The sequence below is a fragment of the Equus przewalskii genome, chromosome 13 (genome assembly GCF_037783145.1).
Source record: "Equus przewalskii isolate Varuska chromosome 13, EquPr2, whole genome shotgun sequence".
Taxonomy (NCBI): domain Eukaryota; kingdom Metazoa; phylum Chordata; class Mammalia; order Perissodactyla; family Equidae; genus Equus; species Equus przewalskii.
This window is the reverse complement of record NC_091843.1, coordinates 4,680,925-4,708,038: the sequence shown is the minus strand read 5'-3', so window position 1 is coordinate 4,708,038 and position 27,114 is coordinate 4,680,925. Positions and strand designations below refer to the sequence as shown.

Below are 27,114 nucleotides of genomic sequence, written 5' to 3'. Positions count from 1 at the left end.
GTTAGTATAACTGGATGAGATGATACACTCTAGTTACCCAGTCCCTATCCAGATAGTTGAATGAGACATCTGGTTAAAACACTACGCCATCTATTGTTTGTGACTCCTTCCTGAAATCATACTTAAGCAAGAGATAGATCAGAGAGCACAATGTTTCAGAAGTCAGTTGCCAAGTGGTGTTGACATCCTCTTGTCTTCTGACTTGGAAGAGGAGGAAGTTAGACCAAGGCTGGAGTAGGAGAAGAGTATAGAGTAGTTCACACACTTTTCTCCAGTCTCCCCTGTGCATTTTACTAGTTGAAGAATGATTGGGGTTCAGGGTATTTTTTTGCCCTAAAGATAAATATTGCTCTTCTCTTACTAATGCTTTCAGTCGATTATGCTTTTGTGTAAATTGCTATAACTAAATGCAGTATTGTCCTAAATCCTTGGGAGGATAATTCATGGAAGGGGTGTTAGCTCTGAGGGTAGGAGGAGGGAGAGAAAGATGTTCATAACTCAAGGGATATTTCTCAGTAAGACAGTCCTGGTTGGATCTGCCCAGTAGGGGATTTGTGGTATCAGTGGACATTACACACTGGCCCTGACAGGTTAGAGGGAGGAGGAGGTGCCAAAGTTAACCTTTATATCCATTGCAGCTATTCTGTCCAGTGCCATCTCAAGTCACCTTAGATGTCAGTAGATCCGAATTAAACCAGAATTCTGAAGAGCAAGCCAGTTAGGAGAGCTTGCAGATTTAGCTAACCGTTATTGAGCACTTACTGGGTACCTGAATTAGTGTGGGGTGCTTCCACATAATTCTTTTTTAAAGAGTCTTAGTATTCTCACCTGATGAGATGGCATGATGGCAATATCTGTCTCATAAGCTTGTTGAGGAAAACATGAAGATGGCTAGAATAGTTCCTGACACCTGGAAGCTCCCCCCATACCCCTAACCCCACCCCCACAAAAAAGTTTACCTATGCCTAGGCTGCACATTGAGAGAATCCAATTAAATTGCTTGGGGTGGGGATCTAGGCAGCTGTAGATTCCCCTCAGGTGCTTCTGATAGGCAAGTGAGGTTGAGAAACACTACCCTAGATCAGTGTTCTCTCCCCTGCCTACTGCTCAGACCTTATCTGCCAGCTCTCCAAGATTGTTCTGTCTCAGAAGTTCCCCCTCCAAGGTTTGTTTTTCACTTCTTAAATAAACTTTTTATGTTAGAATAGATTTAGATTTACATAAAAGTTGCAAAAATAGTACAAAGACTTTTCAAATATCCTGCACTCAGTGTTCCCTATTAACATCTTACATTATTAGTTTGGTACATCTGCCACAATTAATGAACCAATATTGATACACTATTGTTAACTAAAGTCCATTCTTTACTACATTTCCTTAGTTTTTACCTGATGTCCTTTTTATGCTCCCGGATCCCATCTAAGATACCATATTACCTTTAGTAATCAAGTCTCCTTAGGCTCCTCTTGGCTGTGATAGTTTCTCAGACTTTCCTTGTTTTTGATGACCTTGACAGTTTTCAGGAATACTTGTCAAGTATTTTGTAGAATGTCCTTCAATTGGGATTTGTCTGATTTTTTTCTCATCTTTAGGCTGGAGTTACGGGTTCTTGGGAGGAAGACCACAGGGCTAAAGTGCCTTTTCATTACATCTTATCAAGGGTACATACTATCAACATGATTTATCACTGTTGGTGTTGACCTTGATCACCTGGCTGAGGTAGTGTTTGTCAGGTTTCTCCACTATGAAGTTAATCTTTTCCTCCTTTTCCATACAATACTCTTTGGAAGGAAGTCACTGTTCACACCCTACAGCTAAGGAGTGGAGAGTTGTGTTCCATCTTGTCAAAGGTTCAGAAATAGTCAAAATAAAACCAATGAATCACCAAAGTAGTAAGTAGTAAAAATTTATTGTGCATACTCCAAAAAGTTTGCAAACAGGGAGCAATCAAACCAAAACATGGAATGAGGCTTGGAGATATATTATTACAAAGCAGCTCATATAGTGAGAAGGCAGAGTCTTCGCAGTGATTGGTAGTTTAGCTAAATTAATGACTAACCTGGTTTTGTCTGCTAAGGGAACCTTCAAGGCTGGTCTCTATTTGCCTTTGATTTTAACAATTCTCTCCTGGGGCTGGCCCCGTGGCCGAGTGTTAAGTTCGTGCGCTCCGCTGCAGGTGGCCCAGTGTTTCGTTGGTTTGAATCCTGGGTGCGGACATGGCACTGCTCATCAAACCACGCTGAGGCAGCATCCCACATGCCACAACTAGAAGGACCCACAACGAAGAATATACAACTATGTACCGGGGGGCTTTAGGGAGAAAAAGGAAAAAAATAAAATTAAAAAATAATTAATTAAAAAAAAAAACCAATTCTCTCCTTTTGGTCATTCTCTCAGCAGGCTGAGAGTAAGACCAACCCTTATAGTGTTATTCTCAGTTACCACTGTTCATGTAGTCAGGCTGAAGGATCACACATTTGCTGTTTCCATTGGTTGAGTCACAGGCTAGAGGGCAGTGTAGTCACCATCTTCATCCTTTACATTATTATTGCTTTCACCCAGTTGTTTAATCCTCATAGATACCATTTGTTGTGTGAGTAGCTGCCAACAGACATTTAAAACCCTTGAGAGTATATAATGCACTAGAGAGGTTAATATAATGACTATAAGGAGAATAATAGCCAAACATTGAAAAAATCCCTGAAACGGAAATTCCCAGGAACCAATTGAATATTAGCAATCATAATAGTTTGAGCAAATTATAAATTTAGTTTTTGAATTTGGGGAACAGCCATTTGAGAAAGTTTGTCAGGTTTGAAGCATCTTCAGATGGAGTAAAGGCAAGCAGTAGCTGTCTGAGAGATTTTCTTGATTTGCAGTCTGAATGTCTCTGGTGGTCTTTCTGAGTGGCCCATAGGACAGGCATGAAGATGTTCCACACATGAGCTGTCAGGGTGATTTCTCTGAAGTTTACATCCAGCTTTAGCTTGCATGGTTTTGGGAAAAGTGTAGTTTTAGTTTCATAGTGAATCCAAGTCAAAAGAGTAGGTGGGAGAAAATTGGAGAGTTCTAGCCACATATTGGAGGCAAAGACAGTTATCAGTAAATGTAGTTCTTCTTTCTAAAATCATCCTCATTTCTAACAGAGATAGCCAAATTAGGACTAATTTGTTTGCAAAGTGAGTCAAATCTCAGTAAACTTCGTCTGATTATTTACATAAGTGCAGCAAGCATAGCAATTGAGCATATCTATCTGCTCTGTTGGAACTTTTCATAAGGAATCTCAAATTGAACTTAAAAGCCTCTTGAGGCCGGAAACCCAAGCCAAGGACTTGCCATCAGACTTCACCTTCAATCCCTATAGATTCAGGTGAATTCCTCTCCTCTCAAGGTCCCCAAAATATCCTGAGGTTCCTGAGCCTGCCAAGTGTCTTTCGTTACTCACCTGTTAAGGCTGTTGAGAACCCTGTAAGCAAGGTACCAAGCCAATAGTTCCAAGGGGCTTTATTGGCTCCACAAAGTCAACTTTTGTTCCCCAAAGATGTCTGGTCATATCTGAGTCTATGCACATCTCTCCCAAATACAACATTCCAGTCAAAGTCTTGGTACAAGAAGGACAGATTCTTATTGAACTTATGCAAGTAACTATATTGCCATAAAGAATATCTACTACGTTTCCAAATTTTGAAGGGTTCAGGTAGAGAGAAAAAGAAATTGTTTCAACTCTGCTTACAAAGGTTAGTTTGGAGAATTTCCATAATTTCTGGAACACCTATAATCACAACATAAAGAAGGCTTATTTGACAATACTTCCATGTAATTTAACATAGTATCTCCCTTTTTATATAAGGAGAGAGAATAAATCCTTTGAGATGTTTCAGGGGCCCTCTGAAAAACTCCAAAGTTAGTTCAAGGTCAAAAAGACTTCATGTAGGGGCTGGCCCTGTGGCCAGGTGGTTAAGTTCGTGCACTCTCCTTCAGCAACCTGGGATTTCACTGGTTCGGATCCTGGGTGCAGACCTGGCACAGCTCGTTAGGCCATACTGAGGTGGCATCATACATAGCACAACCAGAGGCACTCACAACTAGAACACACAACTATGTACTAGGGGGCTTTGGGGAGAAGATGAAGAGGGGGAAAAAAAGGATTGGCAACAGATGTTAGCTAGGTGCCAATCTAAAAAGCAAAAAAGACTTCATTTAGAATTTGATTTGGGGAAATTTGTCAAAAATATCAAAAGATTTGGTCAAATAGGATTGTAACTGAAGTTAGTTAATGTAGTTGTGAAAGACTCAAGTCGTGTTTTTTGTTGTGATTTTTGAGTAATCAAAGACCTGATAAAACACAGAATCTTTGTTTTCTCAGCATATTACATTAAAGTTAAAGAAAAAATCGTTGTTTACAGTTTCTTATTAAGAGCAAACCAATGATCTAAGAAAACTTTGTTTTTTTAACAGAGAGAAAACCAAATTCTAATTCTGCATTAGTATACGTTTGATACTAAAATTCTCCTTTATTTTGTCTTCTTGAGTAAATCTATTCCGATTTTAGCTTGAATGCACATAAAATTCCTCTATCAGTATTCCTTTTCCACAAACCTTCTGCAATTTACTATGTCCAGTTAGGTTTTGTCCTGTCTTTTTCCTTTCTTATTGTGGAACAATTGTTTTACTTTAGGACAAGATTTCTTTTTCTTTTACCAAAAAATCCATCTCTATTCCTCATACCTTCTTTTACCAAAAACATACATCCTTACTTTTCATATGCAGTAATTTTCTTTCATCTTTATTATTTCTGGTAGTTTTGTAAAACAACAACAACAACAACTTTGGCTCTTTGACAAATCGATTTTGGCCACAGCAGTCTGTATTTTTAAAAGCCTCCTTCTAGGCATTTTGGGGTAATTGCTATTTAAAATTTCCTTTGTATTAGGGGTCAGATGGCATGGGGTATTTTGTTCATCTTCTCATCAATCACTGTAATAGCCTCTTCATTCTCATTATTTTCCCAGAGATTCCACCTCTTAACATCCTGTTCAGGTTTTGTCATCATGCAGATCTTAATCTGCAGCATCTTGTGCCTTCCTAGCTTTGCAAAATGGTATGCTAAGGTCTCTAACTTACTGTCCTGCTTTCCAGCTGCCAGCCTCTAAGCTAGCAGAGTAGTGGAAAACCTTATCCTTTGCTAACCTCAGCTCTTCTTCTAGCTTTTTAAATTATTTGTAATCTTTGCTTTCTAGTGAAATCTAGGAAGCAGACATTTGTAAACTGCCTATCATATCTTAGCATCCTGTAGTAGATTAGCAAATTTATCAAAAGTTTTAGAAGTATATTCTTCATAGTAAAATTTTTTATTGTGGCATAAAATATGTTCATCAGCAGACCCAAACATCCTTTGTTTCTTTGCAGAAAGATTAAAAAACCCAAAACTAGATAAACCTTTGTCTAGCAGTCAACATCCCAATACATTATCTTATTTGGCTTCTTGACCAATTCTGCTTAAATTACTTGTCTTTGACAGTTATGCTTGGATTAAACAACTACCTGTCACCTTAAGTTATTTTTGTTGTCGTCAAGGTTTTGTAACATAGATATAGCATGAGCTTAGTTGATCAGTTTGCATTACATTCAATATTAACAACTCTGAAGACATGCCTGCTTTCAGCAAACCAACAAACTTAACCTAGCTTTTATTTATCAAAGATTATCCCAGATCACATAAACCTAAACACCTGGGCCAGCCTGCATACCTCTGAGTGTATACTTAATTTATATAGTGCTTGTTTGTCTTTAAGCCGGTTGAATAGAGCTCTTTAAAAATTAATTTGGTAATACCTTCTGGAGTTAGAAAAACACCACACATCTGCAACATACGTATATAGTCTTACAGACTCCACTCATTTCCAGAGTTATTTAGATCAGCACCTTTTCCCCCCATCACCATCCATGAAGTTGTTTCATATATTTGTAATACAATTAGATTCTTTTATTACAGTCTGTCTCTGTTCCACCCTGGGATCCTCTGACCTTTGAAATGATTTCTTAAATTTACATTCACTAAGATTCACTGTGCTATAAAATTCTTTGGGTTTTGACAAATGCATAGTGTCATATATCTATTTGTCTAAGAGTGTTTGCATTTATTGTCCTTCTGCCTGGATTACTCTTCCCTCATATTTTCCCATGGCTGGACCCTTATCTGTCATCAGATCTCTGCTGAAATGCTGTCTCCTGGGAGAAGCCTTCCTTGAGCACCCAATCCAAAGGAATCCCCTAGCCTAAAATTTTATTCGTTTATTTGCTTGTGTGTGTGGTTTGTTTTTGTCAGTCTCTCTCTAAGTAGGATACAAACTTAATGAGATCAGGGATGCGATGTGTATCCTGGATATCTAGAATACTGGGTCAGTGAACATTTGTTTTATATGAATTAATAGTTCTATCCTAATTCTGTGCTGCATTGCTTATTCCTAGTGCCTGTTTTTAAGACTCATCAGTAGTGATTGAAAGTAGCCTTGTTCACTTGAGCTTCTAGTTTACCCTGATTTTCTACTTTCGCGAGGGTTTTACTTGCAAATTAGCTTAGGTATTTCAGCATACTGAAGATGTGCAATTACACTGATTGCTTTCTCCTACAGTATTTATAATGCTCTTTTAAAAAGTTAATTTAGGAATCAGCCCCGTGGCCAAGTGGTTAAGTTCGTGTGCTCCACTTTGGCGGCCTGGGGTTTTGCCTGGGGTTCAGATCCTGAGTACAGACATGGCATTGCTCATCAGGCCATGCTGAGGCGATGTTCGACATGCCACAACTAGAAGGGCCCACAACTAAAATATGCAACTATGTACTAGAGGGATTGGGGAGAAAAAGCAGAAAAAAAAAAAAAGAAGATTGGCAATAATTATTAGCTCAGGTGCCAATCTTTAAAAAAAAAAGTTATTTTAGTAAGTGACTTATAATCTCTGATTCTACATAGAATTGTACAATACTCTGGATTTCCCAGTCCAGCTGTGTGTTAGATCCTGCTGAGGAGGTTTGAAAAAACACTGATTCCCCACCTCCATCCCTGACTTATTGATCTCTAGGAAGATTCTGCAAATTTGTAATTTTATTTGCCAGCTCAGCATCTAGTCAGAACATTTGAAGTTTTAAAAAACCCAGGGTATTAACTACAGGCCGATATCACTGATGAACATAGATGCAAAAATCCTCAACAAAATTTTGGCAAACTGAATACAACAATACATCAAAAAAATTATACACCATGATCAAGTAGGATTTATACCAGGGACACAGGGATGGTTCAACATCCGCAAGTCAATCAACGTGATACACTACATCAACAAATTGAAAAACAAAAACCACATGATCATCTCAATAGATGCAGAGAAAGCATTCGACAAGATCCAACACCCATTTATGATAAAAACCCTCAATAAAATGGGTATAGAAGGAAAGTACCTCAACATAATAAAGGCCATATATGACAGACCCACAGCCAACATCATACTCAAGGGACAAAAACTGAAAGCCATCCCTCTGAGGACAGGAACAAGACAAGGGTGCCCACTTTCACCACTCCTATTCAACATAGTACTGGAGGTGTTGGCCAGAGCAATTCGGCAGGAAAAAGAAATAAAAGGAATCCAAATAGGCAATGAAGAAGTAAAACACTCGCTGTTTGCAGACGACATGATCTTATATATATAGAAAACCCCAAAGAATCCATAAAAAAACTATTAGAAATAATCAACAACTGCAGCAAAGTAGCAGGGTATAAAATCAACATACATAAATCAGTAGCATTTCTATACACTAACAATGAACTAACAGAAAAAGAACTCAAGAACTCAATCCCATTCACAATCGCAACGAAAAGAATAAAATACCTTGGGATAAACTTAACCAAGGAAGTGAAGGATCTATACAATGAAAACTACAAGACTTTCTTGAAAGAAATTGACGACGACATACAGAGATGGAAAGACATTCCATGCACATGGATTGGAAGAATAAACATAGTTAAAATGTCCATACTACCTAAAGCAATCTACAGATTCACTGCTATCCCAATCAGAATCCCAAGAACATTCTTCACAGAAATTGAACAAAGAATCCTAAAATTCATATGGGGCAACAAAAGACTGCGAATTGCTAAAGCAATCCTGAGCAAGAAAATCAGAGCCGGCGGAATCACAATCCCCGATTTCAAAACATACTACAAAGCTACAGTGATCAAAACAGCATGGTACTGGTACAAAAACAGGTGCACAGATCAATGGAACAGAATTGAAAGCCCAGAGATAAAACCACACATCTATGGACAACTTATCTTCGACAAAGGAGCTGAGGGCCTACAATGGAGCAAAGAAAGTCTCTTTAACAAATGGTGCTGGGAAAACTGGACAGCCACATGTAAAAGATTGAAAATTGACCATTCTTTTTCACCACACACCAAAATAAACTCAAAATGGATCACAGACCTAAAGATTAGGCCTGAAACAATAAGTCTTCTGGAAGAGAATATAGGCAGTACACTCTTTGACATCAGTTTCAAAAGAATCTTTTCGGACACTGTAACTCCTCAGTTGAGGGAAACAATAGAAAGAATAAACAAATGGGACTTCATCAGACTAAAGAGCTTCTTTAAGGCAAGGGAAAACAGGATTGAAACAAAAAAACAGCTTACTAGTTGGGAAAAAATATTTACAAGCCACTTATCCGACAAAGGGTTAATCTCCATAATATACAAAGAACTCACACGGCTTAACAACAAAAAAACAAACAACCCAATCAAAAAATGGGCAGAGGACATGAACAGACATTTCTCAAAAGAAGATATGAATATGGCCAATAGACAGATGAAAAGATGTTCATCATTGCTAATCATCAGGGAAATGCAAATCAAAACTACTCTAAGATATCACCTTATACCCGTTAGATTGGCAAAAACATCCAAAACCAAGAGCGACAAATGTTGGAGAGGTTGTGGAGAAAAAGGAACCCTCATACACTGTTGGTGGGAATGCAAACTGGTACAGCCACTATGGAAAACAGTATGGAGATTTCTCAAAAAGTTAAAAATTGAAATACCCTATGACCCAGCCATCCCACTACTGGGTATCTATCCTAAGAACCTGAAATCAGAAATCCCAAGAGTCCCTTGCACCCCTATGTTCATCGCAGCATTATTTACAATAGCCAAGACGTGGAACCAACCTACGTGCCCAGAAACTGATGATTGGATAAAAAAGATATGGTATATATACACAATGGAATACTACTCAGCCATAAAAAAAGACAAAATTGGCCCATTCGCAGCAACATGGATGGACGTTGAGGGTATTATGTTAAGCGAAATAAGCCAGTGAGAGAAAGACGAACTCTATATGACTCCACTCATAGGTGAAAGTTAATATATTGACAAGGAGATCTGATCGGTGGTTACCAGGGAAAAGGGGGGGTGGGGGGAGGGCACAAAGAGGGAAGTGGTGTACCCACAACATGACTAACAAAAATGTACAACTGAAATCTCACAAGGTTGTAAACTATCATAACATTAATAAAAAAATTTAAAAAAATTTTAAAAACCCAGGGTATTATTGTAGAGTGAGATTTGGTGAAAATGTCTAGAGGATTTCAGTTTATAGCTACGATTATCAAAGCTTATACAAAAAGAAGGTCTTTTAACTTGGACTAACTTTTTCTGCCACTTTTTGAGCCCTTGCTGTATGCTAGGTACTGGGAACATATATAGATGAATCACAGACTTTGCTTTCAAGGAACCTACATCCTCTGATAAGACAGTGGAATGAATATAAATAATCATAATAGAAGGTAGAAAATAATAGGTGCACGAGAGAGAGAAAATAATTTTGATCTTTAAAGACGGAGTGGTCATTCACACCTTGAGAAGAAGGTAAAAGTAGAGTCCAGTTCTTAAAGAGAATGTACAGAGAGAAGCTGGAACCCTGGACATCCTACTCTTCTGCAGTGGGCTGTAAGGAAACCGGAAGTTAAAGGGGAGCCTAATACAAGCCAGAAGGCAATAGCCAAACTGGTAAGAGACCTGGAATGGTCAGGAACTAAAGTCCAGACTGTCAGAGCTATCAAAGCCAGTGGTTCTTAACAGAGCTCTGGAGTGCTAACAGAGCTTTTCAATTTCAGTATTGAAATTTTTACAGTATTTTTTTTTTGTATTTATTTATTTTTAAAATTATTATTAGTATTATTTTTTTTTTTTTTTGGTGAGAAAGATTGGCCCTGAGCTAACGTCTGTTGCCAGTTTTCCTCTTTTTGCTTGAGGAAGATTGTCCCTGAGATCACACCTGTGCCAGTCTTTGTCTACTTTATATGTGGGATGTTGCCACATCATGGCTTAATGAGCAGTGTGTAGGTACACGCTTGGGATCTGAACCCGCAAACCCCACGCTTCCAAAGTGGAGTGCACAAACTTAACCACTATGCCACGGGGCCGGCCCCATACAGTATTTGAAACATAAAAAGAAATTATTAGGGGCCGACCCCCTGGCCGAGTGGTTAAGTTTGCGTGCTCCGCTTCGGCAGCCCAGGGTTTTGCCAGTTCGGATTCTGGGCGCGGACATGGATTGCCAGGGAGGGAGGTGTAGAGAGGCTAAAGCCAAGGACACATCCTTAAGGAAATTCTTACACTTAGAGGGAGGGAAGAAGAGGAGCCAGAGAAGGAGTTTTGGTCAGAAACAAAGTGAAACCTGAGAGCAGTCCAAGGAGAAAGGGAGTAGGGAAAATACATGTCGTAGGGAAACATCTGAATTATAGGCTCTCTTTAATAAAAAGTTTTCCACAGTTCAAACTCTAAGATAGGTTATATGCCAATAGGTGAAATGACGTAAGTTAATGAAAGGTATTACGTTTTACAGGAAATCTGCATTATTATATCATTATATGTTATAAACAGGATAGTTGGTTAGCATTAAAGAATATTTTCCTGGATTCCAGAGATTGAAGAAGAAATCTTTAACTTTTTTTTTAAATTTTCTTTTCCTTTTTCTCCCCAAAGCACCCCGGTACATAGTTGTATATTCTTCGTTGTGGGTCCTTCTAGTTGTGGCATATGGGACGCTGCCTCAGCATGGTCTGATGAGCAGTGCCATGTCCGCGCCCAGGATTCGAACCAACGAAACACTGGGCCGCCTGCAGCGGAGTGCGCGAACTTAACCACTCGGCCACGGGGCCAGCCCCTGGAAATCTTTAACTTTTTAAACTTGAATTTGAGAGGAGAATATTGATTTTAATCAGTAGACTTCTTAATTGAAAGCCTTGAAGTTTTAAAAGACAAGAAATTGTCATTTTTTGTTCTGTGGGTGTAATATCTGCTGTAACTGACTGAGTTCTGAATAGTGATGTTTAACCATACGTGAACATTTACGAAATCTTGAACTCTTTTTAGTGTATTTTCCCAGCAGTATTCGTAAGAATTCTATTAGGGGTAACAGTATCCAAATATGTGCTGTTGGTGTTTCCCTAAGTAACTTTTTGTTTTTGTCCTTGTTTTTAGGATCTGACTGGCATAGAGTCTATGGATCAATGTCGCCATACCTTGGAACAGCATAACTGGAACATAGAGGTATAATAGGATTCATTCTGAGCTTATTTTTGCCCTGGTCTGATAGCAAATCAAAGACATGTATTTCTCCACAGCAGGAATCTTTTCTCTCAATAGATTTTTTTCAAATTTACAACTCTTTGGTCTTTAAAAATAAATATGTGGGAAAGGTGAATATTGTGATCAGTTTATAAAATCATAGAAAAATGGTGACCAGATCCCTCAGTACAGCGCCCATCGTCCTCTAGTTTTTCTTAATGGCTCTTTGAGAAAACTTGGGTTTTATATATTTGGTTTGTAACCAGATACCTTAATGTGAACCTTAATACATATTTTATAGTTTGTTCTTTTGGATTTTCTGAGTAATCGTGTCATCTGCAACTCAGTGATTTTTTTCAGTATCTGGATCTGTTGTTTCTTTTACTCAACCATTGAGTTGGCTAGAACTTCAGAACAATGTGTGGTAATAGCAGACATCTTGTCCATACTATAGTGCCTCTGATGTTTTATCATCAAGTGTGACGTTGCTGGTTGTTTTGAGATAGACCCACTAGAATGTAAGCTCCATGAGAGCAGAGATTTTTTTCGATTTTAACTGCTGCATTCCCAGCATCTAAAACTGATTCTAGATGTCATAGGCTCTCAATAAAGTATTGTTGACTGTTCTTGCATTCTTGGTGTATTAATAATTTGTATCGCGTGGATATTGAATTTTATCAAACACCCTTTTGATCTCTGTCAGAATTACTATGTTTTAATTATGATGTGTTATTTGAATAGGGTGCTGGATTTCTGAAAATATATTCCTAAGTGTTATTGAGTTATTCAGCACACGTTTGTGAGCGATTGAATTCTAGGCTCTGGCATTATACCAGCAAACAAGACCAAGTCCCTAGTCTCATGGAGCTTAATTCCAGATAATTTCAGTTTGTAATAAATGTTATGAATAATGTTCATAAGTGTAGGAAATGTAGCAGAGAGGATCTGGGAAGTTATTTTAAATAGGGTGGTCAAGTAAGGCCTTTCTGAGGAGGTTATATTTGAGCTGACACCTGAATGATGAAAAGGAATGACGAATGTGATAATTGGGGTTTAGGTGGGGACGCGTTTTAGGCAGAGGGAATGACGTTGCACCGTATGATAGTCTTGTGCTGTCTCCTTGTTAGATTTGATTTCAAGCATATGCTGCCTTTGCAAAAACGACTAACTTGGTAAAATGAGTTGAGAAATGTTAATAGCATAGATGTGAAAGAAGGCACTTGAAAACTTGTTTCTGCCTGTTCTCTATTAACTTTTTCATGTTTCCTCCCATCACTCATAATCTGTTTATTTCCTGCATCTTTCTTAGAAAATGCTTTTTTCTTAGAGGTTTTCAAGTTTTTTGGCATAGGCTATACAAAGTAGCATATCCGTTACTCTCGTCTGTATCTGTTGTGTTAATGCCCTCTTCTCATTGTTTTTATCATCTTTATTTTCTTTTTTAAAAAATAAGCCTTGCTGGAGACTGGTTTATTGTATTATTTATTTGGTTTGTTTATAAAAAGCTCTTGTATTTATCACTTCTCTTTTTCTTTTTATTAAGAAAAATTTATCTAATATATTTTTACACTTTTGTAGCTTTATAGTCTTTCTTTAGCATCTTGATTTTTTTTTATAGCTTGGTTAATTTATTTGTCAATTAACCAAGATTTATAAATCTTTCCTGTATTTAATTTAAGGCTGTGAATCTTATTCTGAAAAAAAAAATATGTGTGTATATATATATATTTTTATTTATTTATTTATTCTTTGAGGTTGATTAGCCCTGAGCTAACATCTGCTGCCAATTCTCTTTTTGCTGAGGAAGCCTGGCCCCAAGCTAACATTGGTGCCCATCTTCCTCCACCTTATATGTGGGACGCCTACCACAGCGTGGCTTGCTGAGCGTTGCCATGTCCGCACCCGGGATCCGAACCGACGAATCCCGGGCCACCAAAGCGGAACGGGAGAACTTAACCGCTGCACCACCGAGCCGGCCCCTAAAAATATAATTTTAAAGTTTTGATTTTCTTCTTTGGCCCAAGTGTTATTTAGGAATATATTTGGAATGCCTGGTAGCTTGATTTTTTTTGTTGTTTATCCTTTTCATAGGAATCTTTCATTTTATTTTATATAGGTATCTATTGAGGTCTTTGTGATTTAATAAAATTCCATTAACATTATGAAATATATATACATATATTTTTTACTTAAATATTTCAAACTTAGAGAAAATGTAGAGATAAAGGGAAGAACCATGTACCCACCATCCAGCTCCTGAAAGCTAGACATTTTGCAATACTGGTTTCAAATTTCTTTTAAACAAATGCAGATAAAATCGAATTCCCATGTAAGTTGCTTATATGTTGTCCCTGTGCCTGCCTCTCCTTCTTTTCCTTCTTAGAAGTAACCACTGTTGATGACTAGGTGTTTATCAAGGAATGTGTTTTTTGTGGGATAAAGATTTGGTGCCCATATTCAGTCAAGCTTATTGAATGTATGGTTAAAAGTTTCCTTTTTTTTCTGTTTACTTAATGAAACTACTTGACAAGATGAACTTGAATGTGGTTTTATAAACTTCTTTATTTCCCCCGGTAACATCTTTGTTTTTTTATTACAAAAACAATACATGTGTACAAAAAATTTTAAACAGTTTATGAAGTTGAAAATGAAAGTTCTTGATAATCATACTTGAGATAACCACATTCGATGTTTTAGTATATGTCCTTCCAGACTTTCTTATGTATGTAGCTCTGCTTAGTGTGCTGATAATATGTATATACTTTTCCAATGTTAATAGCAAATATATCAAAGAGAATGCTTACTTTTTGTACATGCTTTGGAAAGGCAGTACATGGTACAAATAAAATACATTAATAAATTCTGTGTCTGTTTTGGGGGGAGACAATTTCTGACTTTTATATAGTTTGACCGTTTTACTTGACACAAAGACATGTGGCTGTTAGAACTTTCTTGTAATTTCTTTTGTTAATATCAGATGATGCTTTTTGCTTTAAATTCTGGTTTGATTTATTAATACAACCACTCCTGCTTAATAATTATCTGGTGTAATGTCGACCGTCTTTTAATATGGAACGACTTAAATATTAAAAGCTTGTTGCAAAATTACATGTGCACACCCACGCAGGCAAAGAATTCCAAAAAATGTAAAGAAGAAAATGCTGACCCTTAACTACTTCATAGCTGGCTAGTGTTAAATTTTACTGTATCTCCTTTCAGACTTTTTATGTTCATTTTTATGGCTATATGGATTTATATATAATTGCTTGTTACACAAGTGGGATTAAGCTGTATTTACAGTTTTTTTCACTTTGTAGCTCATAAAAATACATAAAATACATGAAAATAATTTTAGTTTTAAAAAGTTCAAACAAAGCCTAAGATGAACATGAAACAAATTCCACTCAAATTACTTCCCTACCACTGTTTCTCAGTCCTACACCCCTAATGTAGCAATATTAACAATTTCTTTTGATTTCTTTTCCAGATATTTTTATGTCTATCTAAAAATATACATGTGTATTTTTCCCCAAATAAACCAGAAGTTCTCAAACTTTTTGGTGTCACTCTTTACCCTTAAGAATTATTGAGGGGGTTGGACCTGTGGCCGAGTGGTTAAGTTGGCACATTCCACTTTGGCAGCCCAGAGTTTCGCTGGTTCAGATCCTGGGCGCGGACCTGGCACCACTCATCAAGCCATGCTGAGGCAGCATCCCACATAGCAAACCAGAAGGACCTACAATTAGAATATAAAACTATGTACTGGGAGGCTTTCGGGAGAAGAAGAAGGGAAAAAAAAGAAAAAAGATTGGCAACAGATGTTAGCTCAGGACCAACATGATAATAAAAAATTTTGAGAACCTCCAAAGGGCTTCTGTTTAATGGCTTATAGCTATTGATATTTATTACCATATTACAAATTAAAGCTGAGAAATTTCTTAAAGTTTATTAATTCATTTAAAAAAATAAACTCATTACATGTTAACATAAATTTTTGCAAATCTCTTTAATAGATAACAGCTGGATTTTCCTATGTGCTTCTGCCTTTAATCTATTGTGATATGTAATTTTAGTTGAAGTATGGGAAGAAAATCTGTCTTTACCCAGATATGTAGTTGGAAATGGGAGGAGTATTTCAATTGCCTTTTCAGATAACTGGATATTCCTTGTTACTGTGATAGTTCCTTAAAGGTTAGTTGAAATAGGGAATTTGAAACTATATCAAGGAAACTTTTCATCTTCTTTTACATTGCAGTCTGTTGGTTCATCTTGCACTTTGAAAGGATCTTTTACCAGTGCATTGGTTATTAGGAAAATATTGGTTCATTGAATTAATACAGATCTTCCAAATATTGATGCATTTTGCTATATAGTGTCATCCATTAACAGCACCACCAAACTCATCAGAAAAGCTTTTAAAAGGTATTAGGAAATGGTCAAGCTTACAGTGGCAAATACGTGTTTTCCAAAATTCTGATTTTTGCCTGAAAGCTCTAATTTTATAATTGACAGGAAATGCTGTCAGTCGTGATTTTTAAATAATAGCTTTACTGATATGTAATTCACATACCAAACAATTCACGCATTTAAAATGTGAAATTCAATAGTTTTTAGTATATTTGCCGGGTTGTGCAGCCATTGCCACAATCAATTTTAAAACATTTCCCCCCAAATGTCTTAGAATATTGAGAACATTACCTCCAAAAGAAACCCCACACCCTTTAGCTATTACCCTCCTATTCCTATCCCTCCCACCCTACTCCCCAGCCCTTAAGCAACTATTAGTCTACTTTTTGCCCATAGGTTTCCCTCTTCTGAACTTTCATATGAATGGAATAATAGTATGTGGTCTGTTGTGACTGGCTTCTTTCACTTAACATAGTGTTTTCAAGGTTCATCGTGTTGTAGCATGTATCCGTACTTCATTCCTTTTTTTGTATTAAGGTAAAATATAGGTAACATAAAGTTTACCATTTTAACCAGTTTTAGGCGTACAGTTTAGTGACATGAAGTACATTGGCATTGTTGTGCAACCATTACCAGTATCCATCTTCACAACTGTCTGGTCCTCCCAAACTGAAACTCTGTACCCATTAAACACTTACTTCCCATTACCCATCCCCCCAGCCTCTGGGAACCACAGTTCTGTTTTCAGTTTCTATAAAAGTTGACTATTCTAGATATCTCATGTAAGTGGAATAAGACAATATTTGTCCTTTTATGTCTGGCTTATTTCACTTAGCATAATGTTTTCAAGATTTATTTATATCATAGTATGTATCAGTACTTCATTCCTTTTTATTGTCAAATAATATTCCCTTGTATGAATATACCATAATATCTTTATCCATTGGTAGACATTTGGGTTGTTTCCGCTTTCAGCTGTTGTCAGTAATGTTTCAGTGAACTTTAGCGTACAAGTTTGTGTATGGGCATATGTTTTCATTCCTCTTGGGTGTATACCTAGGAGTGAAATTGCTGAGCCTTATGGTAACTCTGTGTTTAATCTTTTGAAGAACTGCCCGACTGTTTCCAAAGAGGCAATTTAACATTCCCAACGGTAGTGTATGACGGTTCCAGTTTCTCCACATCCTTGCCAATGCTTGCTGATATCTATCTTTTATAGTATAGCCATTCTTATGGGTATGAAGTGGTATCTTGTGGTTTCGATTTGCGTTTTTCCATTGGCAAGTGATGTGTAGAGCATCTTTTTGCATGCTTGTTGGTCATTTGTATTTCTTCTTTGGAGAAATGTCTGTTCAAATCCTTTGCCTATTTTTAAATTGAGTTGTTTGTCTTTTTGATGATGAGTTCTAAGAGTTCTTTGTATATTCTAGGTACTAGACCCTTATCAGATATGTGATTTGTGAAATATTTTCTCCCATTCTGTGGGTTGTCTTTTTACACTCTCAGTAGTGTCCTTTGATGCACACAAGTTTTCAGTTTTGGTGTAGTCCAATTTATCTACTTGTTTTTTCTTCTGTTGCTTGTGCTTTTAGTGTCATATCTAAGAAACCATTGCCTAATCCAAGGTCATGAAGATTTTCACCTTTGTTTCCTTTAAAGAGTTTTATAATTTCAGCTCTTACATTTAGATCTTTAATGTATTTTGAGTTAATTTTTGTATTTAATGTGACTTAGGGATTCAACTACTTCCTTTTGTATGTAGATATCCAGTTGTCCCAGCACCGTTTGTTGAAAGACCATTCTTCCCCCATTGAATTGTGCCTTAATCCTCAAAAACATGAAAACCAGAGAACTACTTGGAGTTAGCCACACTACAAATTTTAAAGCCACCTCTCAAGGTTAGAGGGCAGACAAGTCCTCCAAGGAACCACCCTCCCTTCTTACAGCAGTTGCAAGTTCAGGAGTTTCCCAAAACTATCCTCAGATTTGATGATTCACTAGAAGAGCTCACTGAAAGCTATGACACTCATGTTTACAGTTTATTACAGGGAAAGGAAACGTTAAAATCAACTAAAAGAAGAGACACATAGGGCAGAGTCTTGAGTTCCCAGCACAAAGCTTCCATACTCCTCTCTCATGGAATCAGGACATGTTACCCTCCTGGCATAAATGTATGACAGTATGCATGAAGTATTGCCAACCAGGGAAGTTTACCTCAGCTTCAGTGTCCAGAGTTTTCATTGGAGCTTCATTACTTAGGCATGGTTGATTTGATCGGTTGCCTATGTGATTGAACTCAGTCAGGTCAACTGGCTCTTCATTACCCAAAGTCCCCAGCCTAAATCACTTAGTCTTTCTGGGTGGCCAGCCCCACCCTAAGATCCAGTAACAAAGACAGTCCCATCAGGTATAACATAGATTATCTCCCAGGAGCTGAAAGCAAAGACCAGACTTCTCTTTGGGTAAGGCCAAATTTTTTACTACACTAGGGCAGAAATCCATTTTCAGGGGCAGAGTTAAGAAGGAATGAGACTTTTTTTTTTTTTTACTGAATATCGTCTGTCTGCCAGAAATTGTATTAGGATCTTTATGTATGTCATCTCATTAAATTTTCAAATTAACTCTGAGAAATATTGTTCCTTCATTTGACACATGAGGAAACTGAGGCTCATAAGACAAGCAGCTTTTCTGAGTGGTGGAGCTGGGGAGGAGACTTAAGTTCCTCTACCCCAAAGACAAGCCCTCCATCATACATCTCCACTGCACAGCTCTAGGGGCACTGTCTCCACTGTGTCCTCTCTGGATGGCTTTCCTTAGGCTTGTAGCAGTGGAGTACCTTGTATCCTAGCCACCCTGAATAACACATACCATCTGAGTAAAAGCAATATGGAGCAGAAATGGAGCTTCCAGACAAGTTCCTTGGAAGCCTGTAGTGCGCGTGAATTCTGGAGCCATCACCATACGTTGCCTCCCACCAAAGCAGGTCAAAGGTCTGTGATGATACACTCCTCACATTACCTGTTTTGAAACACCAAGCAGTGGTTGCCTCGTCTCTTCTTCTGGGTTGATTTGAGCATCACTGAAACTCTTGCTCCTCTTTTTTCTTTCTCAGGCTGCTGTACAGGACAGATTAAATGAGCAAGAGGGTGTACCAAGTGTTTTCAACCCACCTCCATCCCGACCCCTGCAGGTTAATACAGCCGACCACAGGATCTACAGCTATGTTGTCTCAAGACCACAACCAAGGGCAAGTTATTTCATAGCTGGAATGTCCCCTTTGTAATTTTATAAGTCCATTCATTGGTTATATTCATCTCTGTATGGTAGGAGCAGAAGAAATAGCCAGAATGTAAACCTGTTAGCTACATCTGGCTCCTTGGTAGATTTATTGGGTTTATAGTTTTTCCTTGATTCCTAATCAATTGATATAGTAACTACCCATTGTGTTTTGGTCTTTGTCAGTTATTTGAAGAGTTTTCTGCACAGTAAGAAAACTGTGTTACTTAAAAATGCTTGCTATATGTTTAATAGATCTTCCGCTTTTAAGTTAGAATGTTTACTGAGTTCTTTGTTTCTTCATTTTGCTTAATTTTAAGCTACGTCTAGGGAAGTACTTGGAATCTTTGTGGAGGCCTTGGCCATATCTTTGAAATTAGTCTTGAAGGGCTAGTAGCAAGGAGGTGGTTCAGTTAAATTCAACAGACACTAGAGAGTGCTCAGTGTGCCTGGCACTTTGCTGTTGGGGATCCAGAGATGAATAAAGAGCCAGTCTAATTAGAGAAGTCAGAAGTATATGCTGGTAATGAACTCCAGAGAAGTTTTTAGAGTTCCTCTTTCTTGTTCTTGGAGTTAGGCTCATCTCTTATACTTGGATTTAGAATTCCAAAAAAGTGCACTCCCTTTAATCTTGCAGCAGTTAGATTTTACTCCATCATCCTACTTTTTGGTGGAGTACTTGACAACATTTTAAAAATGGAGTTTCCAAGTAGTCATCTTGGGGTATTCTGAAGTAGAAGAGCCCAGATTCCTAGAGCAGTGTCCTTATATGACTCAAGGAGTAGTTCTGTGTATGCCCAATGTTTCCTCAGTTTGTTTTGGGCTTGACTTAGTGTTTGGGACCTTAGTGTCAGCTCTGGTGCTTCAGAGCTCCGTGGCCATGGATGTAGGGAGGGTCTCAGGCTAACACGATGTGATGTATAAGAAATGCTTTGTAAACTTTAGAGCCTTGCATATATGTACTAGCTAATAATAACAGCAGCAATAACCAACATTGTTAAAATAATAATTAGCATTATTACTAAGATTAGAGGCCATATGGGAATTTATAGTTGTGGTTAATATAGTTATTTGTCATTTATATACAAATATCCAAGGTAGTAATAGTGTTATCTTTCTTGCTATTTCTGTGTACCTAATTTTAATGTGTAAATCTAAAAAGGAAAGATTGAATATTTATGGTTGGGATGGAAAACTTGCAATTGAATTTACTAATATAAGTAGCTGCACAAAAAGTGTTGAAGATTTAATACAAAAGTTATGTGATAAAAGAAAAATATGATGGTATTAGATGACATGAGATCAAAGGCAGTTAGTCTTTAAGAAGGATGAGGTGGCCAGAAAGAGGGGACCTTATTGCAGAGGGAGCAGTCACGTGAAAGGACAAAAAAGAGTGAAAATCTGAACTGGCCCTTTTCTGAGGTATTAGGGATTGAGAGAATGCTGTCTAACATTGTTTTTGGAATTTCAGGGGCTGCTTGGATGGGGTTATTACTTGATAATGCTTCCATTCCGGTTTACCTATTACACAATACTTGACATATTTAGGTACGTACCTTTGCATTTACATGTTAGTAACAACAGTGTAGACTTTGGAGCTGAAACGTAGAGCAGAGTGAGGTGTATGCTTTAATCAATTTTGACTTGCCAGTTTGTCATCAGGTTGAATACTCTTCCTGGACAATCTTTTAATATAGTATGAAAATATTTTAAATTGTTCAAACATAACAACAGATGTTGTGAAATGGAATTGTCTAAAGTAGTCGTCGCTATCGTTTTCAAGAATCAGTCTACCTATATTTATCATTTTCCTCCCTTCTCCCGCCATGTTTGTCTACATTCTCAAGTTCATCTTCACACCCTTTCCTTTCTAACCCCCATTGTCTACTAGCTTCATACTCCTTTTAACTTCTACCCTAAACCATCTAACTGCATCTGACTACTCATAATCCCAACAAGTTCTCTTGCTCTGACATTACCCATTTTTCTCTAGATTGCTCCCACAACAGATTCACCTCTTGAGACCCTCCATCTATACATTTCCTTCTTTCCTGGCAACCCACAGGTTGCTGGCACTGGAACCCCCTTTCTTCACACCTTCACCTTTCTTCTTGATTCCCTCATTTACCATTCAGAGAGCTCAGCACTGGAAGTTGCAGAGAGGCCAGGACTAGAAAATGTCAAGGGGGTCCGAGTTGCTGGCACATCAGTCTTGGGGTTTCTAGTCTAGAGCTGAGTAGTAGGTGAACCCACATCTAGGCTTTATGAGGAACTGAAATGTTTATGGGTATCCAGGCCAACAGATGGAGCTAGAACATGTTGTCTGTGCCTTGCATATAGGACAACCTGTACCTCTCTTCAAATGTGGGATAGCCTTTGCCTTGCTCTAGTGCGAGGATCAGGACAGTACTTTTACCTTGGCCACTTGGTGTTTTGTGAGATTGCCTGCTTATTGGCTTCTTTGCTTTAGCAAAGTTCTGATTGGTCACCAATTAACCAATTAGTACTCTTTCCACCCCTGTTTTGTTTAAGAATGGGCACGTAAAAATCTTTAAAATCATAATGAAGACTACTTTTTTAAAAAGCTGATTGTCCTAAATTACGTAGGCCATAGTAATATATTGTAATAAGAAACATAAAAGTTAAAGCTTTTATCCATTCATTCATCAAAATTTGAAAACTTTAAGAGTAATAAGATAATCGTAGAATACTTAATTTCAGAGAATGTTATCAAAACATCAATCTTCTTAAGGATTTCTAACCTCTCTCCCACATACACAGCTTCTTACATTTGTTTTTAATTTGCTCTGGAATGTTTGTGTCGATGAATTTGATTTGATTGCTGAGGAGAAATTCCAATTGAAATTGTATGCACGTGAGGAATTTGTTGAGAGGATAAGGAATTAGCTCAAGGTTTGGTAAGGAAAGTGTCATAGTTTAGTCACCTTTTCTGTGCTGAGAATTCCTCAAGTATATGAATATTGTTTGCTTTCCTTGGGAAAAAATATGCATGGCATGTGCTGCTAATTTAATGCAAGCGTATCATCCAGGTTACTTGTGTAACGTTATGTAGCGTATTGACTTAGCACACCTCTGCCCCATTGCCTTCCGGGAAACCCAAAGGATAAATAAATAGTGCTATACAAATGTGATAAGATGACCTCTTTAAAAACAGATGCGTGTGGTACCATCCTTAGCCTTACACTAGCTGCGAGGTCTCCAAATCTACCAGTGTACTCTAGATCTAAAAGTTTAATAACTTCCTCCGTGGGTGCCATCAGCCATAGATCATCAAGCAGAATTTACTTGCCCCTTTGAGGAGCAAGTAAATCCTGACTGCAGGTTCGGGTTTTGAAGTTCCTGTTCCTAATTTGAATAGCTTGGAAGTATGCACTAAAAATTCAAAATCCCAAGGGAACAGAAAAGAGAGAGAGGGGCAAGTAGGACAATCAGAAAGAGCAGGCTTGTCCAATGGAACTTTCTGTGATGATGGAAACATTGTATATCTTCACTGTCCAGTGTGGAAGCCACTAATCACATGTGGCTCTTAAGCTGTTAATGTGGCTAGAGTGACTGAGGAACTGAATTTTTATGGTTATTTCACTTAATTAATTTTAATTTGTTTTAGATAGCCACATATGGCTAGTGGCTGCAGTCTTAGTGCCATTCTAGAGAGTCTGGGGGCACAGCCTGATTCGTGATCTTTTTGGATACTCTGTCTTCCTTTCCCAATTTTTCTAGGCCAAAATTTTTATGCAAAAAGCTCTCAGAATTTGTTCTACCAGTGTTGGAATTTATAATCCTAGTAATTTGCATTGTTCTTGAACAGTGGAACACTACTTGCTGCGTTGCAGCTTTTGAGCCAGACTATACTCTCAGGCTTGATGGTCCACTCACAGACCATTCCCCTCCCTTTGCTGCCAGGTGTCTGGCTCCGTTATAGAAATCTTTATAAACTAGCCCACCCCATGTGCACGACAGTAAGCCAATTCACGTGATATTTATTCCTTCCTCCCCAGGTTTGCGCTTCGTTTTATACGGCCTGACCCTCGCAGCCGGGTCACTGACCCTGTTGGGGACATTGTTTCATTTATGCACTCTTTTGAAGAGAAATATGGGAGGGCACACCCTGTCTTCTACCAGGGAACGTACAGCCAGGTCAGTGCCACAAACCATATAGATGCCAATTTATTGATATGATTCTATCCACAAAGGAAAGCATAGTCCACCACTGATCGTGTTATTCCTTTACTCAGAACTCTAAATAGCTCTTCACTGCTTACAGGAAAAAAGACCAAACCTTTTAGCTGGGCCTCCTTGATCTAATCCCAACCTTCTTTTGAGATCTCTCCTGCATAATCTGTTTCCCCGTACCCTAGGTTCCAGTTAAACCATTCCCTGAACATACTCTCTACTTTGCCACCTCTGTGCCTTTGCTTTTGCTGTTCACTCCACCTGGAATGCCTCCCTCACATTTTTGCTGATTGGAATCTTGTCCATCCTTCAACCAGCTCATGTCACTCCCTTCTATACCCTTTCCTGATTGGTGTGCCCTACCGTGGCCTACCTTGCAATCTAAAATAGTAATCTTTCCTCTTGCACTTTCATAACTTTTTAAAAACTTACAGCAGTTTCGCATTTTTTCTTATAGTTGTTTGTGTTTATGTCTTATCTCCTATACCAGGTTATAAGTCCCTTGAAGGCAAAGCCTTAGTCTTCTGTGGTCCTTCACAGCATTGAATAAGGGCATAGACCCTAGACTCAAAGCAGCACATCTCATTCAACCTAAGCCCCACAGACTTTTGACTATTACCTCTCAGGGGGCAAAGATTAAGACTTCTGTGGGTGTTGGGCGTATCCCTAGTTTGCCAGAGAATAATTAGAACTAACACTGAGGGCATAGGTTGGAGGATAATTCTTCAGCCTCCAGGATTCCTGAATCTATCTGGAGAAAGAGAACAATGCTTACTCTTCCTTCCTGCTTGGATTCTCCCACACATCTGCTTTTTCTCGTAGTCGGTCTCCTTACCAGCTGCTCCCACCCCACTCAGCAAGCACCTGCTAGATACGGGGCACTGTCCTCAGTGCTCAAGATACAGATGTGAATGAAATGGGCACCTCTCATGCACCCCCTCTGCTATGATCCTAAGGGTAGACCATTGGTCCTTCAGGAAATCTTAATTGAACTGTCATGTACTCAGGATTAGGCAAATGCAAAAGCGCACACAGGAACCTTGGACACCAGCCTTGTCTTTGAAGATCTTTACACCCTATGCTCTTTAGAATGCCTTTGGGTCCCACAGTCCTTCATCCCTCCTGGGTGTGTGGTCTGGCATCAGGCTCATCTTCACAGTGTTTTTTTATTTACAGGGATATCATAGCTGTAAAGTGGTAAAATTCTCACCTCCCTTTTCACGTGGTCAGATTCTCATGTTTCATCTTCCTTTAGGCTGTGGGAACAACTGACTTTTCTGTGATTTGTTGGGGACTGTTATTCATCAGCCTGTCTATTCTCATGTGCCTGATACAACTTAGATCCTAACAACACTAAAACCTTTTCATTAAAGCTTGTTAGCATGGATTTCTATAGGGAGACAAATGCAAGGGGTGTAAAGGTAGGAGACTAGGGATCTGATTTCTTACTCATCTTTTTTCCTCATTTCTCCTTTTGTTCCCTCAATATGTAGCTGTATCCATTAGGACCCTTAGCCTAATTGAAAGCTCAAGGCACAGTCATCATCATAATTAATGATTTTCTGTTTCCCACAGGCACTTAACGATGCCAAGCGAGAGCTTCGCTTTCTTTTGGTTTATCTTCATGGAGATGATCACCAGGACTCTGATGAGTTCTGTCGGTAAGTGTATTGATCGTTTTCTTTCTCTTTTCTGACCTTATCTGCTGATAGTTTGTAGTAAGCAAGTTCTTCTCATGTCTTTTTCATCCCTCTCCACAGCAACACACTCTGTGCACCTGAAGTTATTTCACTAATAAACACTAGGATGCTCTTCTGGGCATGCTCCACAAACAAACCTGAGGGATACAGGGGTAAGTTTTGTTTCTTTTGCCTAGTTGAGATTGTTGGGCTATCTTTGGAATAACCTGGACAGACACGCCATTTATTGCTTGATGATTCTGTGATAGACACAGTGCTAATTGCTGTTTATACATTAGCCCATTTAATCCTCTCAGCAGTCCTCAGAGCTGGGGATTATATTACCTCTACTTTATGGTTTAGGAAACAGGCTGACAGAGTTTAAGATCACACAGTTAAGTTAGCAAGTTTTGGAGTAAGCTCGTGTCTGTCAGCTCATTCTAGCTCATTTTTTACAGGTAACCATTGCCGGAGCCTGTTTTCTTTTTAAAAACACCCAGACCTGGCCAGCATCTTGCCTTTCATGAGCTTTTCACTCAAGAGTTCATTCTCATTATCAGCAGTTTTCACAGCGCTCCTTGCACAGTCAGTTAGTTGTTCTTGAGTACCTTGAGTGCTGATGGGGAGTCAGAAAGTTTAGATCTTTGCTGACAATAACACTTGACTGGAGGTAACTGTTTTTAGGAGTCAGTATAAGATAGTAAGGTATCCAGCGAAGGCAAATGTCCTTACTTTGCAGCTACTTCTGTTCAGCAACTTCTGAGTGTACACTAGCACACCAGACCCTGTGCTGGATCCTGAGAACAAAGACGTGCAGATGTTTTTGCCTGCATCCTGGAATCTGAATCTTTACTCCTAATTGGTTTTTTAATGCCTGATAAGTTCCTGCAGCATGTGTTATGCCATTCTAATATGCTTTGTGGGGGGTGGATAGAAGGAGCTAAAGAACTTATAAAAATCTGTTCTTTCAAACCATAAGGAAAACATAGGTAAAACTCCATTATGGTAAAATCTTGGTTGTTTGGAAGATCAACTTTCTAAACTCTTCTGGAACGGAAAAGCTAGCCTTTTTGCAGGTGAAAAAAAAAGACATAGGAAAATGGATGAGGAAGGGATTGGACAAGAGGAAGAAAAGGCAGAAGAAGATGATGTGGAGATCATTACCAGTAGCATAATGCTGAGACTTGCAGCCTTGTCCACTTTAGGCTTGACCCCTGACACAGGGAAAAATTATTCTAAACAGTAGCCAGTCTTTACAGATCCTTTTCCTACCATCAAATAGACATTGTCCTTGCACTCCACAGCCTTCCCCAGCATCTTCATGTCAACCACACCCCCACCAGAAAAGCCTGTCCTACTCAAATCAAATTACCTTGGGAGTACGGACAGAAATACATAACAATGACAACAAAAAGATTAGGAAACTAGGGGAAGAAAAAGTCAGCAGAGAATAAATGACACCTCCCTTCTTTCCCAACTGAGACTAAAGCAGTTCTCTCTTGCTCGAGGTGGAAAGTCTAAGAGTTGATCTCTTTCATCCCTAAGTCATACCCTTGATTTGTTGGGTCTTCTTTGTCAGTCTCGCAGGCCTTACGAGAGAACACCTATCCATTCCTGGCCATGATTATGCTGAAGGATCGGAGGATGACTGTGGTGGGACGGCTAGAAGGCCTCATTCAACCTGATGACCTCATTAACCAGCTGACATTCATCATGGACGCAAACCAGACTTACCTGGTGTCAGAACGCCTAGAAAGGTGCAGGGAAGTCCCTCAGTGAAACTGAGAGAGAGACCAGCTGTAGGTTTGGGTGGCTGACCCAGGCCTCCAAAAATCCTGACTTCTTCTCTGTCTTAGGGAGCTTTGAAAGCCTTGTCCCTTTAGTGTTAAAATATTTAGGTACTTTGACCTAAAAAACTCTTCATCAGATCATCTGTTCTT

At 38.5% G+C, this 27,114-nt stretch overlaps 1 protein-coding gene across 3 annotated transcripts in view; it reads left to right on the top strand.

The window, feature by feature from the left end:
- FAF2 (Fas associated factor family member 2) overlaps nt 1–27,114 on the top strand; it is a 58,963-nt gene that overhangs the window by 23,669 nt on the left and 8,180 nt on the right. For all 3 annotated transcript variants that reach the window (XM_008543433.2, XM_008543434.2, XM_070570311.1), the window contains 7 exons: nt 11,532–11,600; nt 19,138–19,272; nt 20,773–20,849; nt 23,321–23,459; nt 25,071–25,156; nt 25,256–25,347; nt 26,754–26,931. In XM_008543433.2, the coding sequence (XP_008541655.1) occupies nt 11,532–11,600; nt 19,138–19,272; nt 20,773–20,849; nt 23,321–23,459; nt 25,071–25,156; nt 25,256–25,347; nt 26,754–26,931 (776 nt within the window). The remainder of the gene's footprint in view (nt 1–11,531; nt 11,601–19,137; nt 19,273–20,772; nt 20,850–23,320; nt 23,460–25,070; nt 25,157–25,255; nt 25,348–26,753; nt 26,932–27,114) is intronic.